Raw genomic sequence first — 19,928 nt, 5'->3', positions numbered from 1 at the left:
TGTTATAAAGTTGTTTAATGATAGTACTCCAAAAAAACGTTAAAAAAATAATCCAATGGACTTTGTTTCCAAGTTTGTAGGCATTTTCCTTCCCATCCCATCATTCAAAGTTTTAATTGAAAAAGCTTCCTGGATGGGAAAGGAAACGTCTTCAAAATTGGAAACAAAGTGCAGTGGATTGTTTTTTAAAATTTTTTGGAATGACTATGACCTGGATGACTGGGAATCTCCACCAGCTTTAATTATAGTAAATATGCCATCACAAGTTTGAGCTCTGTGTAGGAAAAATATAGACATTTCATATTCAGTTTTTGCTATAGCCATGCCCCTATGTTTCTGTTGTGCCAACAACCATGATAATAATTCTGGAAATTGGAAACCAATGTCCATGTTTTATATTAACCATGTTCGTTTGGATAGGGGACACAATTTTGCTTTGCAGCTGACTCTGGTCTACAATCCACCCCCCAAGACAGTGACACAAAACCCTCCTACAGGGGGTTTGCAATCCTACTGGTGTTTGAGGACAAAGCAGCAACCTTACAGAAACTCTCTCTCTCTCCTCTGGGACTGCTCTCTGGCCAGTTCACATCAGAGAGGCTCCAGTATAGGAGACCGCATGCTAAAAAGCAGAAGCTGCAAACTGACCAAAGGCTATGTGGATCTGACGGCTGACATCAGAACCAAATTGCTGCAAAACAGACTGTTTGCAATATCTCTCTCTGAGTTTTCAGAACTTTCAGATGCTGACTGGAGGTGGGAGTCTTTAGAACAAAGAAAGCCAATCCCTTCATGTGTGGCCATGGAACAAAGAAACCCCTGATGTGTCGCCTGCTGCTAAATGCTGGAGAAAAACCGAAGCCTTCCAACTGGAGATACAGATGTAGAGGTCTGGCACAGAAGTCAGGAATAGTTTCTAGCTAAATAATTACTTTCTTTGATGATTTTTGATCATTTCATGTGTTTACTGTTGGTTAATAGATCTTACAAAATGGGCTGAATGGTATGCCATGCTAACATGTTTGAGCTGTTGTTCATAAAGGTAAAACAAGCTTTAGTCCCCTACAGTAAGGGTTTAAACACTAATATAACGTTAATGTTCATGTCTTTTCCCATATGTTTATAACATTATGATTACGTAATTATAAATATATTACAAATTCTTCAAGATAAACCTTGGTTCTCAAATATAAAATCCATGCTTAACTTTGATATCAGTGCATAATTTTAATTATTATAGTTTTACTAGTTTAGTTAAGGTTTTTAGCTGAAATATGTTTGACTTGGAGCTGAATGATTTTTTTAAAATAAACTCCTATAAATTTAATAAAAGTTGTGGTAAATTTATTCTATTTATGTACAGATTTGTCAGTTTCAACATTATTTGAGCCCGACTGACACCTTCATTAGTCATTCTAACCAGTAGTGGATAATCCAGGTGCAGAAAGTAAAACCCTGGTCCTGTTTTCCTTCATCCTGCTCACTTGTTCACACAGGTGATCAGTCTGTCTTGTGGAGCTGGAAATGCAAATGTTAGAACTGATCTATGTACATACTTTTTATTTTCTGGACCTGGATTGTCCACCTGTGGTTCTAACACAAAGCCAGTAGGGCATGTGTTCACAAACAACATATGACAGTCCAAATATTGTCTTATTAAATAACATATTTACCAGCCCTACTGGGGTGGGTAATAAATATAGCATAGTTTCACAACATTGCATTGCAGAACAAGGTACATATTATTATTTTGGCCCAACTGTCTGCATGATCTGTCACATCCCTGCTGCTCTCAAGCTCATCTGATGCACCTGTGAACCACCCACAGTGGGAGTGAAATGAAGTTGATTCCCTTCCACTGTATATCTGCTTTTATGTAGCCTACTGGCATAAGACACCTCACTGGATTTCCCGTCTGACCCAAGGTTTCGCAATAACCCTTTTAAAACCAAATACCATGTCTAAATTGAATATTGGGTTCGCTGTCTGCTCCTGCATTACAGTATATTTTAGTTGTCTGTTTTTGTAGTAGTTGCATTAAACAATTTCAAATACAAAGATGAATACAAAACATCAAAAAGTACACTTTCAATGATACGTCCACCAGCAACTAAAATATGATACTTAAATAACCCTTAGAGATGACCTAAAATGAGACCATTCTAAAAATCTAATAACTCTAGGACCTGAGGTGATAGCTTTGTTGGATATTTTCCTTAAACACACATTACATCTTCAGCCTTTCTTACAAACTTTGCTTTTATCTCAGTAAATTTGGTTGAAGCCTTTGAAGGCTTTTGCTGATGACAAATAAAGATATAAGTGCTTTGCCTTTTCAATAAACAACAAACAAAACCGTGTGATGTGGTTTCTGACACATTCAAGGCATGCCACTATAATTTATTAGTAACTTAAAGTAGCATTCTGTATTTGTCATAAAACAAAAGTATGCCACTGTAGTGATTTTTAAACAATGCAAAATACCATGTAATTGTGGAATGGATATAAAACTAATGTGTGACTTTTGACAAAAAAAAAAAAAGAACTGAAAAAATTGTAATGCATACTCTGAACAGTATGTATATGTAACCTTCTTTACATTTATACAAATATATGTGTATATAACTTTCTTTTTGAGGTGAAGTTTCTTGCCCAAGGACACAATGACTAAGATGGATGGAGTAGCAACTCTCGAATTGGCAACCTACCAATTACAGGAAGAACTTTTCAATCACCATCTCCCTAAAAATGGTTCGTACTAAAGCATATAAACACCAAGCATATTCTAGACCTAAACCATTGGTAAATAATTGCAGTGGACATAACTGTAATGAATTTAGATTTTATAAAGCATTGATTCAGTTGGTCTTAATAAAAATGCACACTGCACATTTTTTTTTCCTATTAGTAAACAAATAAAAAGCCATATATATTTTTTTTTTCCATTTTGCAAGTATGTAAAGTTTAACATGCCAAGCAAGCCAACCAGCCAGTCAGGGTTTCCAAGCTGCCACTTGTAGCAGCTGGAAGTGGTTATAGGTATTTTTTGAGGTAGTAATACTTGTCTTTTTCTACTTGTCAGGTTGATTGTTTTTTTTTTTTTTTTCATTTACAGAGCTGGGTCTTTCTCCTCTCTCTTCTTATGCTCCCTGCCAATAAGAGGTGCCTGTGTCTGCTGGTGCTGATGGTTCTCTAGGTGCAGGTTGGGTACTTTGGTGGGTGTTTTCTCATTCCTGGTGGCTGCTGGGCCAGGACTGATCCTCCTAGGTTCCCACTAGGGGGTTGTGCACCCCTGGGCCTTGCACCCCTGGGCTCTCATCCAGGGTGTAACCGGCTGCCCCTGCCCCGTGGGATCTCTGCACTTTGGCTGCTGACGTCGGGCCCCTCAGAGACTGGGCCCATTTGGAGTTTGGCCCCTCGGGGGTCTGCCCTCCTTGTGTCCCAGTAATCTGTGCTGCCTTTGGATATCTGGAGCTTGTGATTCTTTTTTCTTGATCATGGGCCCTGTAGGGTCTGGGGCCACCCACATCTACTAGTAAGCATATTTTCCTTCTGAAGAAGCTTTGTAATTCCTTTATACCATGACCATGTATACATATCACGGCATGGAGCATCTCAGCATTCAAGAAGGAAAGTGTAGGTACAAGATCTGCTGGGGTGGTCAGTGTCACTACCAGATCTGTACAGAAGCACGATCCATACCATCAGCTCATTTGCTTATGTGCAAGCAGATATTCATCCAGGTTATCGCAAATAACGTAATTATGGTAGTAAAAATACTTATATTTATCCTTAAATCCATAAAGAATGCTATACTACATCTTAAAAAAATTTATGAATTTTTTGAGACAATTTGATGCTTTTTACTTTTTTTTTCATTAAACTGCTTGTCTGACATCACCATGGGACAGAGTAGCATTGCAAAATATGATTAAACCATGTTTATCTGCATTTTAATTGTTTCTTTCTTTAGATTACGCAATATATACCATAAGGTTAACACAAAAGAAAAACATAAAACTCAAAAAGACTAGATCTACTGTGTGTTTAAAAACAGTTGGCTTCTGGAAGTACAGTAGCGCAGGATCCCATTTCCAGTTCAGACAAGTGATAAAACAGGATTTTAAAGGAAGAAATATATTATTAACCTTTAACAAAATAAAGTTTAGTATGATTACTGTTTTTAGGGAGGGAAAAACTTTATTTAGGTCTTTTTTACAAAGACATATCGAGGGCGACCCGAATTTATGTGGTTGCGCTTGTGCAAACACACTGATGACATGGATCAGCTGTGCCAGTCAGATCTGCAAGAAATTAGTTCTCTTTTGGTTCCATTTTCTTCTCTTTTTCAATTTTCCTTCTGTTCTGTGTTTGTATTTCCAAATTACACAACAGAACTTGAATTAACACCATGCTTGAGAGAAATTCTGCCAACTGTGAACAGTATGGGTTATAGTGATATATGTAAGTCACTTTATATTCTATTAAATTTGTTTTTAATAGATTTTTATGAGCTTTTAGCAGAGTTGGGCAGTACTTAGCTACATTCACAGAGTTAAATTTACTTTATTCACTTTTTGAAAAAGAATGTACTTTTTAGGAGTAGTTTATGGCTTTGTGCTTTTTCTTTTGTTGAATAAAGTATGATGGACTATCAGTGCTCTTACTGGAATAAAAATTTCTCGCTACTCTACCGATCAATGAGTAACTTCATTCAGCGAGGAACAAACTTGTTTTAAGCAATAATTCCCTGAGAGACACATCCATAGCTATGTTTAATTTAGACCTTTTTTTTCTGTAGGCCTATTTAAGCTTCTTTGTTTTCAAGTTTTCAATCTACTGTTTCTGCTGTTCCACTTGTGTTTTTATTATTTAAATGTCATGAAGTTTCAAGGATGAAAATCAAATAAACTGTTAAACCAATAAAAGAATCACTTGAAAAGTGAAAGACTTTCAAAATGATAACAGTGTTTTTATCAGCTGACTCGTGAACAAGCTTTGTCATATCTGATTGTTGAGTGACCTTTCCTGAACAGGAACAACATGGGCAAAAGCATATTTCACTTAATTTATTCCTGCTTAAAAGGTCACATCTGTCACCTAAAAAAATCATTTACTCTGGCAGTGTAATTTATGCCCCGCCGGTTTAACCTCAACAGAAAAGCATCCCTTGTTTAGTGGAAACCTGCTGTTCAGGGGATCTCTGTAAATGATGCAATTTTAAAAGCAATCAGGCCAGTGAATTAGGGAGATTTGAACAACTGTTGTGGAGGCAGCAGCTAATTAACACTAAATCTAAGTCTGATCCATTAACTCAGGATAATCTGTAAATTACCCGTCCAAGGTGAATTATACCAGAACTGGTTTCAACACCGTCAGCCTCAGATAATGTGTTCATGTAGAGCCAATAGGGACAATTTAAAAAAATCTTGCAATTCAAGCCCCCGCAGAATGAAGCTAACTCAGTCATAGAGAATCCTTGTGTAATTACAGTCAAGCATGTAAGACTTTAAATATTAGAGTTCAGACTATTTGTGTCAGTCTCTTTCACACACCATCAATATCTAAATAAAACATTGGGCGGTTTTATATACTTCATTCAGGTTGGTTATGAGTAAACAACGAAGCACAATCACAGAGCACCATCTTCCCTGCATGCTGCTTCACTTCTGTATAAATGGCACCCATATCTTTAACTTGTAATATAAAACATTTGGTATCAGTCTCAATTTCGAAATCTTATCAAGACACATTAGTCTCTGCTCATCCTTTATCTCAGCTGGGATTACAGTGATTTCCTACAATGCTTCCATGAGCTGCAGACAACACAGATACAAGATAACCCATCAGTTAGTATATAACAGAGTATCAGCCTGGTATTGTAATCATAGTCTGAGCTGATAGTGTTATTTTAAAGATGCAGTTACTTGATTGAGTTGATGAAGTCTTTCACAAAGAAAATAACAAGGACAGAGTGAGCTGTCTGTCACCCTTATCCGCCATCAACAAAAAAAGCACTTAGTGCCTGTTACTGAATGCCATCGGAGCAAAAGTGAACCTTCCCCAGCAGAGAGGTGGTTCTGAGTCTTGTCCTCCCCTGTGATTTCCCTCAGTGGGGGAGGATGGGGGGAAGGGTAGGGGCGCTAAATCGACAGAACTGGTAATAAATATCCCTGCTGGGAAAAGGTCTGTGGTGTACTTTTTTTTTTTTTTTAACAGGTTTAAAAAATAAAAAAAAAAGAAGGGAAAGTTAGAGAAGGCAATATATCAGCTTTAGAATGTGGGTCAGAAATATTGTGCTTTCTCACTGAGAAATTATAAGTCTAGATCGTATTATTTACAGCACTCTATATGTTGTTCCAAAAATTGGTTTCAGGATTATCGTTCAAGATGAGTGGCATGCTGGGATATACCGTATATGATTCTCAGTTCAAGAAATTATTTCTCTAAGAGATGCCATAAAATATTTAAATAAAGTCTGCTTCATTATGTTATTCAAAAGTGTGAGCATTAACTTTACTGTTTCTGTTTGATGTTTTAAAATTGTTGTCACAGGCCTTAGAACTGGCCACTTTAGGTGGATATCTCTGGATAAAATCCTCTGCAAACACTCATTTTTAAGGAAGTCATCCAATTAGTAAATATTATTCCATTTAAATGTGACTATTCTTTAAAATACAATGAGGTTTGGAATTATTAGAACAAACTAAACATTATAAACAAATTGAAGTTTGTTTATAAAAGAATTCTACACAGACTAAATTTGATTGTTATGGACTATTATTCAACCTGAGCTACAATGGAATGCTTTAGATCAAAGCATAAAGATGTGATAGAATGACCCATGGTCCAGACTAATGTCTAACTACAAAATCTGTAGGCTACAAAATTGAACTTAGCTTGAAGCATCTAACATAAGACAAAAAATGTGAAAATTAAGTTTCTAGAAATGCAACATTGGTAGAGGCTCAACCAACACAGCTTTTATTTAAACCTGATAAGATATAACCTTTCTTCCACCTCATAATCATGCAATAGCGGCTCACCATCACCTAAAAAAGATCCAAAATAAATAACACTGACTGGTGTTTTAATCAGAGAAAATGTGTTAAAGTTTTCTGATTAAAAATGGTCTGATTCAAAAAGAAGAAAATATTACAAGCTACATTGCTACTCCCAACTGTTAAAATGCATTTGTGTCTGCCAGGATAGTTATTCACCTAGTGTTTTTGCTGAGTGTACTCTTCTTATACAGTTTTTATATTTTAATGAGTGGTTCTCTTCTACTGTGCATTCAAATTGGTCTGAGCACTTCTTCATTTGGTCAGCTGTGTCCTCTGAGGGAGCCATGTTTCCATTATAATATAGGAGAATAATTCATAGCTTCTTCTTTTATTCTTTTTTTTGTGTGTGTTCCTATGTACATCGCCGTGAAGGCAGAAAACTGACAAAGGCAATTAGACACCATTAGAGAGTGCTACATGTTATATATACAATATTATCTTCATAATTATTAATACAAGTAATCAACCATAATTAGAGTCCTGGAAGTAACGTTGGAAAATGTTCCACTGTGTTGAACTACATTTTAGGACCACAAATGCTGAATGTGTATCTTTTCTTAATTAAAAACTACCTCCCTAATTGCTTCTGTGATTAGAAAGTGCTGCAGATTGAAAAGGATGTGAAATAAAATCTGTGGAACACTTTCATGTAAATGAACAACATTAATCAGTAGGTTTGGTTGAAGTCACATCCGTAACACAAAGAAAAAAATAATACAGAAATACAAAGAAAAACCCAAAATATTATGGATATTTAGTTTGAACTGAAAGCAAATCTTTTCAAAACAGCAGTTAACTGAATGTATTGATTCTAAAGGTCTATCAGTACTTCTGCTGTGGATAATTAATGTCTTCTTCTGTGCTTTCTATTTCACATTTACAGTGTAGGTGTTGGTTGGTTGCTCATAAGTCTGTTTCCAGGTTTGTTTTAGTTAAGTCCTTTCTTTTCTACCTTTACCCTTAGTCCTAGTTTGCTAATTAAGCACATCTCCTAGATCAGACTGGTTATCCTCATTAAGTGTTTGCACCTTTCTGTTTTACATTCTTACTGTTTCTCAGTTACATAAATGCCTGTGGTAAGTTTTTCTTTGCTTTGCTTGAATTTCATTTTTCCCCCTGTTCTTTAACTTCTGAAAAAGGCAGTGAGTTTAGTTGCAAAACGTAATGTTTTTTCTCAACTGTTCACATCATTAAGAATAATTTCATTTAATCTTTTCATTGCAGCTGGATTTAAAGATTTGAACAATTTATTAATTAGCAGTAAGAAATAAATGTCACAGTAAGAAATACTGAAAAAACTCAGTTTGGGTCACTGGTTTAACACAGCAGAGTTGATTTGTGGGCTTTAAACAGAATAGTAGGTTAGGTTTTCAACACAAGTTATTACTTCAAGAGATTAACATGGAACATTAAGGAATTTAAAGAGTTGAACACAAAATTAAAAACTAAATCTTTTCATACATATATTTTCTCTGCTGGTTTTATGTGCTTGGTTGTAGCTGATGTGTTATTTTTAGCAAATAGGGGGTGGAGGACAAGGCGCACCATGAATAGATCACCAGTCTACCATAAAGGAACACAGGGTGACAGGAAAAATAACCATGCATGCATCCAGTCACACCTGTATATATCCCATGTTTATATGGGAGTGTCCATGTATATATTGAGAACATGCAGACTCAACACACAATGGCCAGTCATGATTCAAAACATGGAGTTTTCTGCAAGGCAAACATGCAAACAATGTGTCAGCATTTATTATGGTTTAAATGTTGCTAACCTATAAGATATGAAGCAGTTCTAAGATAAGGCTGAATATTAATAGCAACAGCACATGCTATCCACTGAGGAGAACCATCCTAGAGCTGGATCCAACTTTATAAAAAAAAATAACAACAAAAAAAGCGACTCTCAATTTAGGTTCTTTTTAACCATAGATTAATCTGGAGTTAAATTAATACAACATATGCTCTCAAACCCTCTTCAATGGCTAGCTTCTAACCAATAACACACATTTAATTGCTTATGTCTAATAGGAAGGCTATCAAAAAGTATATGAAAAAGAGGCAATGGATTACTAAAAACAATTATATTTGGGGAGTTTTGGCCTTGTGGTTAGAGCAATGCGCTTGTGCTCTGAGAAGGTTGCAAGTACCCGGTTCGGTCCCCACAGCCTGCACTCTGGGACCCTGAGCAAGACCCTTAACCCCACCCTGCTCCCCAAGGGGATGGGTAACATGCAGAGAGTGAATTTTTCCATTGTGAGATCAATCAGTTCTATTTTTGTTTGGGTAGAAATATGTTGGCATCTTAAATCAATATTATTCTACAACTACAAACTACCAGATAAAATAAAACTTTACAATAACCATCATTTATAGTTTTATTTTCTTTTAAACTTGCCCTGTCATGCTGGACTTACCCTACTGTAACATCAGTGGGCTTAATACCTTAATAAATTCTCTATTTACCTTTTATAAATGGTTTAGATGCAGTTTGTAAATTAATCAATCATTATTAAATGGCCTCTTTATCATCTATAAATGATAGTTATTGCAAAGCATATCCTTAACCCTGACTATAAACCAGTAAAAGTTTCTCTATCACTTTTGACAGATTTTTGGTAAAGAGGTAAATGTCTAACTTTACCCATTATCCGTTCCAAGTCCTCTGTTTATCTAAGATAAAGGTAAAAGGTCAGGGAGGGAAATCCAATCATCCCTCTCCCTTAGCACACTCCTTGAAGCTAAATCTAGGAGATCCCAGCATCCCCAGGTCAGAAAGTATACATAGCTTCTCTTCAGCAAGTTCTGCCCCAGGGCCCCTTCCCAGTGGGAATTGCCCAGAAATCCTTTCAACAGGACACACCTAGGGGGTATTAAAGTAGTTAGCTCAGACTAGCAGTATCTTACACAAATGTCTGTACAGGTATACGGCTTATCTTAAGTGGCCAAAAAGTTCTATGCATTAAAGACATTAAATTAATTAACAATATCATAGAGTATACTTGTATTATTAGCTATTTCCTCCAGTGGAAAAAAGTATAATAAACTCTTAATATTTCCTTTCAATAGCTCCAAGTGGTGGTCTTTAAAGGACTACAATGGCTATTTCAACTGTGTCACAATATTTGCAGACATGATTTACTATTTCTTTAAAGTGTTTTCTATATAGAGGCAACACACCGTCGCAAATACTAGTCAAGTGGCAGAGTTAAAAAGCAAAAAAGTGAAAAGCAATCCTATAACCAGGAAGTCTTTCTTAAATTCAGAATATCTAAGTAGGGAGAGACATCCCCCTCACTCATCTGCCACTGGGCTGCCCTTGAATCATGAAACAGGCCCCAGCTGCTTCACTGGAGCTGCACACTAGCTGTATATAGGGAGGAATGACTGGGAGATGTTGGTAGCTCCCTAGTGTGAATCTATACATATGTGAAACAGCCTGTATCTGGGAAAGAGCAGATAGGCTCAGTATACCTCTTCAGAGGAAATCAATGTTTGGAGAAAAAAAACATGCAGAGAAAGCTTCATCCAAAAGAACATATGTTAATGCTTGCTTGGCTCTTGGGGGAGATAAAAGCTTGATCCAGACCTTGTTTATTGGAAACTGTGTGCGACATAAATCATGTACTAAGAAAATGGAAACAATAACTCACCTTTCGCTTTGCTTTTTGTTCCAGCCACTGATAGCATGAGGGGATAACACAAGGAAACAATAAGTTAGATAGGTAGGATCAAGACTTTCGCTAAGTAGTATTGTCTGTTTTGCTATTCTTCTCTTCATGGTATGATTGAAGAGTAGAAATGGAAGCAGAATAGAAGGTTTCTTCAATACTATATGAAGCAATGAAAGGACAGTTTATGAAAAGACAGACAATACATAACTTATATTGAAACAACTCATAAACTGCCAAGTGCACCTCTTTTTATTGTGTGTGAGAGGAAAAGGTAGAGGAACAAAACGTTAGAATTTAAAAAGATAAATAGATTTAATTTAAAATCACATGGTAAAGGCAATTTGTTGCAGAATCTTTAGATTATAGGTATAAAAACTAACCACACCACACTACAGCAAATTCATCAAAGGGCTTAAATAAAAATATCCATTTTATGACAGCTTATACAATACATGGGGTGCTTTATTATTGACCTTACTGGATGGGGTACACGAGAAGAAGTAAGCCTTTTCTACAGTCTAAACTGCAAAATTAGATTTTGCTGGAGAACATGAAAAAGGCCTAATGAATATTAGGAGCACGTCCTTTGCTATAATGAGAACAAGATAAATATGCTCAGCTCAGATTATTTGGCATGAACTTGACCTGGAATTCTTGGTCCAGGAAGTTAGAAACTGTTACCATAATTTAATAATACAGGGGTTGTAAAGTGCAAAATCTTTTGGGACATGAAATTTAAAGACACCACCAAAAGCTCCTGTGAATGCACTGAAATATGAGCCGACAACATGACTTCCATTATCCTGAAGCTTGAAAGAAGAAAAATCCGGCATGATAACAATTCAAAGCATAACGCTAAAATCAGACAGGAGTTCCTAAAAAAGAAAGGAAAGCTTTGACACCTTTTGGGTATCATAAAGTGGAAGTCAGAGCAAAACTCGCCCTGCAGTAAAGAGAAGCTGAAAAGGTCCCTGAAAAATGGTGGAACCTGCCTGCAGAATTTAGCATAAAACTAGTAACCTCTGTGGTCATATGGATGAAAAAGAGTCAACTTTAGATTTGACTGGCTATTTTTTTTCAAGGAACTGTATTTTTTTTTTTTTTTGACGCAAGGACAAATTACTTTTATTTAGTTATCATTATAAAACATAATGGTTTCTAAATTATAATTAAGGAATTCAGATTTTAAATGCTTGTTGATATACTGGTATACATACAGGTGCTGGTCATAAAATTAGAATATCATGAAAAAGTGGATTGATTTCAGTAATTCCATTTAAAAAGTGAAACTTGTATATTATATTCATACATTACATACAAACTCATATATTTCAGATGTTTATTTTGTTTAATTTTGATGATTACAAATGACAACAAATGAAAATCTCAAATTCATCATATCAGAAAATTAGAATATTGTGAAAAGGTTCAAAATTGATGGCCCCTGGTGCCACACTCTAATCAGCTAATTAACTCAAACCACCTGCAAAAGCCTTTAAATGGTCTTTCAGTCTAGTTCTATAGGCTACACAATCATGGGGAAGACTGCTGACTTGACAGTTGTCCAAAAGACGACCATCGACACCTTGCACAAGGAGGGCAAGACACAAAAGGTCATCGCTAAAGAGGCTGGCTGTTCACAGAGCTCAGTGTCCAAGCACATTAATAGAGAGGCGAAGGGAAGGAAAAGATGTGGTCGAAAAAAGTGTACAAGCAAGAGAGATAACCGCACCCTGGAGAGGATTGTGAAACAAAACCCATTCAAAAATGTGGGGGAGATTCACAAAGAGTGGACTGCAGCTGGAGTGAGTGCTTCAAGAACCACCACACACAGACGTATGAAAGACATGGGTTTCTGCTGTCGCATTCCTTGTGTCAAGCCACTCTTGAACCACAGACAGCGTCAGAAGCGTCTAAAGAGAAACAGGACTGGACTGCTGGTGAGTGGTCCAAAGTCATGTTCTCTGATGAAAGTAAATTTTGCATTTCCTTTGGAAATCAAGGTCCCAGAGTCTGGAGGAAAAGAAGAGAGGCACTTCATCCACGTTGCTTGAAGTCCAGTGTAAAGTTTCCACAGTCAGTGATGGTTTGGGGTGCCATGTCATCTGCTGGTGTTGGTCCATTGTGTTTTCTGAGGTCCAGGGTCAACGCAGCCACATACCAGGGAGTTTTAGAGCACTTCATGCTTCCTGCAGCTGACCAACTTTTTGGAGATGCAGATTTCATTTTCCAACAGGACTTGGCACCTGCACACAGTGCCAAAGCTACCAGTACCTGGTTGAAGGACCATGGTATCCCTGTTCTTAATTGGCCAGCAAACTCTCCTGACCTTAACCCCATAGAAAATCTATGGGGTATTGTGAAGAAGAAGATGCAATACACCAGACCCAACAATTCAGAAGAGCTAAAAGCCACTATTAGAGCAACCTGGGCTATCATAACACCTGAGCAGTGCCACAGACAGATCGACTCCATGCCACGCCGCATTGCTGCAGTAATACAGGCCAAAGGAGGCCCAACTAAATACTGAGTGCTGTACATGCTCATACTTTTCATGTTCATACTTTTCAGTTGGCCAACATTTCTATAAATCCTTTGTTTTTATTGGTCTTCAGTAATATTCTAATTTTCTGATATGATGAATTTGAGATTTTCATTTGTTGTCATTTGTAATCATCAAAATTAAACAAAATAAACATCTGAAATATATGAGTTTGTATGTAATGTATGAATATAATATACAAGTTTCACTTTTTAAATGGAATTACTGAAATCAATCTACTTTTTCATGATATTCTAATTTTATGACCAGCACCTGTACCAGTGGTCAATTTTATATTTCTGGATATTTCTGGAATTGATGACGCTAGAGGCGGTGTCTAATTTGTAACCTAAACTAATAGGTGTTTTTATGTAGCTCAGCTTAGATTTTTAAATTATTTGTTTAAACATGGAGACTAATTAGTAATTATAGATTTAATACAGATTCTTTGTAACAAAGTTAAAGACTTGGAAAACATTTGTTTTTCTGAGAATCAGAAGTATTTTGCAATTATTACTGATGCTTTAAAAGACGTCTATTTAAAGAAAGAAGTAAAATTGGGAGCAAATAAAAGATCTTCGTTTGTTTTAAGTGATATGTTAAAGTCCATACAATTCATCCTTCCGGATTAGATCTTTTCAGGGTAATATTTATTTTCTAATCATGTTTCTTAGTTCATTTTGGGGAGTGTTGTAAGGGAATAAGGAATTTAATCTGCATCTGAGTCCCTTCCATATAAAACTTCCAATGAAATGAACCTCCTTTTGATTGTGAAAGAGAGCCGGGCTAAGGATACAAACTCAAAAAGGACTAAATTATGCAATATCATTGAAAAGGCACAGTTTTGCCTTTTTAATGCATTCTTGATGCAAAATAATTTATATTTTATTTGACCAAGGTGGGAAGCTGAACAAATGAAATCAGGGAGAAATTGTCCTCGATAAGAAACACTTATGCACACACATTTTACTTTCTCATATCTGGAGGAAAGTTACCAAATTAGGATCAGTGCAATCGCTGGAAACAGGAAAAAGAAAGAAAGTTTTTAGATCATGCCGATCTGCATGTGTTTATACCCTCTCTCGACAAGTGCTTTCTTAAAAAAGCAGCGGATAATTCACATCCTACGACATAGGATATTTTTTACTGAGTTAAATATGATGGAGAGGAACATTTAGACTTAAACGGATATACGATTTTAAAGTGTTTCTTTTGATTAACCTAAAAAATGTTCTCGGGGTTACAGAAGGTGCTGGATGACGCATTAAATTTAGCACTTAAAACTAAGAGCTCTTATATACCAAGCCAACAGAAAAAGCAGGCAGCACCCCCTGTTGTGTTTCCCTTACATTGGATGCATCAGGGAAAAAGCAGCAAGAAAAAAAAGAAAGAAAAAAAAATGATTGCACTACAAAGACAGCTTTTAACACTCAGATCCAATGTGCAATCTACACCTGGGCAAAGAGACTTTAGTGTGCACTAAATAAATCATGAAGAGCTTACTAGTTAATAGATCAAATAGTAAAGCATGAGTTCGATTACTGATAGTTTAACCTTTTATGGTCCCACACAGTTGTAACTAATTTCTATGTGTGTGTTTTTTTCCTTACTCATAAACATGTGTGCCATGCAGGAAACCCATAGTCAAATCCTATGTTTGTCAGAAAGGGCATCCAGTGTAATGAATTTCTAAGGAAACCCTAAAATATGAGAGCAGACTAAATGAGCACTTTTGACAGGAATTTAGTTTTATTAGTCATATTGTTATCCCCTAATAAAAAGGTATGAATGTAATGTAAGCCACGTCCCTACAGTTAATTAGGTGACAAACTATAAACAGTTCTTGTTATGAGTGATCCTGGATAATATCGCTACTATTCACCTGTGGCTTTGACTACTATAGTATAGTAGATAATGAAATGTTCAAAATATTAATTCTGAGCAAAAGCTTTCTATAAGAAAAAAGGAAAAATGAATAACCTGTAAAATAATGCTCACTCCTAACCTGATAGTTAGGAGCTCGTGTAGATTTTAAATTTACCATTACTTTCAAAAGATTGCTACTGATTAAAATATGAATGCATGATGAGTTGATAAGGTGAAGGATAATATAAAAAGAAGATTATTAGATAATAGCATTCTAGTCTTCTTTTGTAAGAAAAAAAGTTAATATCTAACTTTTTCAACTGTTCCTGTGAGCCTTTGTCTTCAGTAAGGATAGAATTTTAGAGAAAAAACCTAAATAGGAGTCATTGGAATTTTAGAGAGTTTAGTATATTATTTATATTATTATTTAGCGTTTTGTTTTTTCTCCAGATTTTTTTTTTTGTTATCTTTTGTTACCTGCGTAGTAGCCAGGTTATTGGGGCTGTCGTCTTGGAGAGAAAAGTTAGCATGTTACACCTCTTTGGGTGTGGGTTCTCTCTCCGTATCCCAGTTTTCTTCCACTGTCAAAACATTTTACTGTTAAGTTAACTGGTATCTCTAAAATGCCCTTGGGTTTAACTGTGTGTGTGCATGGTTTTTGTCCTGTGTGTTGCCCTGTAATAAACTGATGACCTGTCCAGAGTGGCCCTGGGCTCTCACCCAGTGGTTACTGTAGAGTGTCTCTGCAACTCCATACAAAAACAGTGGAAGGAACAAGTAGATTGATTTTCTCTATAGTAAAGTAAAGAAACCAAAAAAACAGTAATATACTATCTAATACCATTACGATAAAGCCTGTCAATGCCAAAACAGCAGAGGGTATAACACTGCATATTTGTACATGCATATTTTCTATCAATTTTCAAGCTTTAACAGCCACATATCCTAGAAGGCCCCAATATTAAGATTTATTTCAGATCTGACCTATTATTCCTATTATTATTAATTCGGATTTCCATCACTTTTTTTCTTTTTTTTTTTCCAAGGTGGACATAGTGGTGATGTGGTTATACTTTGAATTAAAGAGTTAGTTTTAGATAAGTCATTTCTACATGCACAGAATTGTGACACCTGTTAGGGCATTACTTACATATTAAAAATTATTTATTTATCTTGTAGGAGGATTTAATTACTAACTAAAACACAGCTATTTTCTGAAGGAATTGCTAATACCTGTGGACAGTGGGTCATTTGTTTCACTGGGAAAATACTAAACCTCAATAAGTCAGAGTAACTTTTAGTAAAAAAAAAAAATAGCCTTTAGCTAGTCAAAAATACAACAGCATACAAACATGGCTTTTTTTCTCTGATCTAAATCCTTTGTTTTTGCTAATGAGACAGAATAATAGATTATGCCACACAGTTTTCTAAAGACTACCATTTTGAAATCAACATCTTAATCATACGTCACTGTAACTTCCACAAATTTCGAATTTAGGGTTATGGCAAGGAGACCTTCCAATTTGGAAGTTATCACTAAATATAAATACTTGAAACATGGCACAATTGGCAAACCTGAGAAAAGTACTGCTTAGCATTTTAAAAGAACAGTTTAATATCTGTAATCCAAATTAAATTCTCCTTAAGTTCAAACACTTAGAAGGTTATAAACAATTCTCAACTTTTCATTTTTAAAAAGATAAAAAGATTTTAAAAAATCCACTTTTTATAATTAATGCACAATTGAATTGGTTTTATGATGTTTCGCAAGATTCCTGATAAGTTGCTGAGGCAAGCTAGTAAATCTATATACTTTGATAAAAATGTGTGTTTATAAAGTCAACATAGACAAACAATATTTTATATATTAAGTAGCAAAATTGTTATTTAATTTTTTTTTCAATAAGATATTACGGCATTGCTTTTATAAGTATCTCTGATGACATTAAAAGAATATTAAAAGAAAAAAAAATAAAAGTTCTATTATTTTAACATAATCCTAACCAGCTAAGATACAAGTGATTATTTGAAAATCACTCTGCAATAGCCTTGTTGTTATTCAAGGCAACAGATTACTAAAACTGCCAATAATACATGTTTTATTGTTTTTTATCATCAAATTTATTTTTAGCATAATCAAATTTAAGAAATGATGTAAGCCTCAATAATAAGTAGTTACCCATAACGTCCTTTGGGCAAATAAATCCCCCTCATCCCCCCGCATTTATTCAGCTTAAAAGTTAAATGAATAATGGGTCAAACCCAAAACTGCTGATTTTAATCAACCTAAACCTGAATAGAACCTTTTCTAAAACAATAATACTTTGAAAAATGATCCAGTTTGTTCCCTTTTTCCCAACAAGCCGTGTTTAGAGTCACATTACACTCAGTTTAACAGGGCACAGTTTTCACATTCATTTCAAAATAGTTCCTATAATATTTCAAAAGTAATGAGCTTCATTTGTATTCAACAGGCTCATGCTGTGCTTTTGTGTTTATCTGCTGTGTATATTTGATAAATGCAGGGAATATGTCTACAGAAAATAGATAACATGCCTGTTGTGAGGCAGTATAGAAAAATCACTATGGGCCCATGTTTGTATGCAATGTTTTATTAAACGCTGCTTAAATAAAATCAATCATCATGTTCTCCGTGTTTAAGATGAAGACCAAATGCCCAGTAAAAACTGTAATAATTCTGCTCATTATTTTACTCATACCTGGGGGTTAAACTGAAGCCTTGTGGAGAAAAAGTACTATTTTTGACTTTAAAATAGGTCATTGGTAACCTGAAGTGTGGAAAAAGGACAACATGCTTATCTGTAAAATAGGTCATCTCTTTTCAATTTGTGAACAAACTCTTATCAGAGGAGAAAAGTGGAAACTTCAAAGTTGATACATGCCATAGCTCTATCTAATGTAGAATTCATTGTTTTTGACACTCATTTATTCTTCCTCCAAGTGTTCAGCTTTATTGCTGTTTCAGGTGGAAGTTATTAATCTCCAACTCTCCTAAAATTCAATAATGTTGACAAAGTCAGACACTGTGATAAGATTCTCATTGCTGTGAACAGGAAATATTTGCAAGTACACAGAAAGCATATCAATATTTAGTTTTCCTATGACTTGAAAATACTTTGAAATTCCTGAGAGAACTTGTACGGAAAACTGATAAAATAACCCAAACAATATCTCTGTATGAATGTGGGTATCTTATAAACTATAAATAACATCTTTTGGTTTAGTGAATCCCACATGTATGATGGATTCTACAGATTTACTCACAACTCTACTACATCTAAATAGTTATTTGATAAGTTATTCACTTTCTCTTTATCTAAAGTAGATTAAAAAATGAACCCACTTCAACAGGTGAAATTGGTAAACAATTTTTTTGAGAATATGATATTGAAATATTACTTAAAAATGATAAAAATGTGAAACCTTTAATTTAGGAATATGACGATATGGACATACCACGACTACACAATCAAGGAGAAGACTGCTGACAGCTGTCCAGCAGACAGTTAATGACACTCTCCACAATAAGAGTAAGCCATAAAGGATCACTGCTACTGACAGGATCTATTTACATACTGCTACGCCATAGAATGCTGACTGAAGTGATTATAGAAAAATGATGTGGAAGCTAGAGTATGCCCTATGACTGTAACATTAATTTGATTAATCTGTACTATCAAAAGATGTGGAAGTTGTGCTTTTATTGATGATGTACAAGAATCTAAAGAAAGGTAAGAGGGGAACAGAAAGTGTCATGATCTTGGCACTGATGCCTGGTCTGAGCACTCATTTCACACACCTGCCTAACTCCGCCCAGTTCTCTTTACCTGCTTATATGATCCACCTGCATTAGTCTCTATTTAAATAGCATTCAGACCTGTCATCGGAGCCAGATTATTTCAAGCCATTGGTGAGACTTATTCTAGTTTCCTGTGTTCCGATTACCTGATCCTAAACCGATCTGCCTCTCGACCTCTGCCCTGCCTGTTCCCATCTGATCCGTTTGCCCGACCTGTCTTCTGACTCCTGCCGGATCTCTGCCTGTATGCGTACTATACCTAGAACTGTGACCCGACTCCGTCCTGGATTCTCCCTCGGCACCTCATCAGATCTCTGATCTCCTGGCTCTGACAACCGAGCAAATCACTGACATTGTCTCCTGCCACCGATACATCAGCATCTGGGACTTTCTGTGAGGTGACCGCCGTGCCATGTTGGCGGCCGGCCGGCTGGAACGAACATCACCCTCTGTATTTGGACTAAACTATAAAACCTGTCTTAGATGCCGATGCCGCTCACTCCGATTCAGTTTTTGATAAATGTTTGTAGAAATCTAACTGTTTGTCTGCTTTGAATACTGGTTCCTTCTGACACTGGCAGAAAGAGATCTGGAGTGAAGTTTCCACAATGACCTGGCAACCAAATATGATTTTGCTGTTGCTATATTACAGGATGAGAGATAAGAGAGACATTGTGGTAACATCTTTTTAAGTTCTGTACTGCATCCATCATATACATGTCCATTCAGGGCAGTTTCAACCCGAATGACATAATCAAAAAAAGTGCTCAGGTAAACACTGATCAAATTTTGGACTGGCATAAACACCTCTCTTGTTAAAATTGAGTTAAATCCAAACATGACATTCAGCATTTTCATAATGTATTTCTATTCTGATGCTCTCTTTATTCCAGATGCCTATGTTCATGTAACATACACAGCTTTAGCAAACCACAATAATGGGATGTGTATTTTTGT

At 35.8% G+C, this 19,928-nt stretch overlaps 1 protein-coding gene across 1 annotated transcript in view; it reads right to left on the bottom strand.

Annotated features, from left to right (window-relative positions):
* LOC119789505 (cell adhesion molecule 2-like) overlaps nucleotides 1-19,928 on the bottom strand; it is a 192,142-nt gene that overhangs the window by 59,212 nt on the left and 113,002 nt on the right. The window contains 1 exon segment of the mRNA XM_038294418.1: nucleotides 10,723-10,749. Within this exon segment, the coding sequence (XP_038150346.1) occupies nucleotides 10,723-10,749 (27 nt within the window).

This window comes from Cyprinodon tularosa, unplaced genomic scaffold (assembly GCF_016077235.1).
Source record: "Cyprinodon tularosa strain WSP-4 unplaced genomic scaffold, ASM1607723v1 ctg34, whole genome shotgun sequence".
Lineage (NCBI taxonomy): Eukaryota > Metazoa > Chordata > Actinopteri > Cyprinodontiformes > Cyprinodontidae > Cyprinodon > Cyprinodon tularosa.
This window is presented reverse-complemented; position numbering and strand designations above follow the sequence as displayed.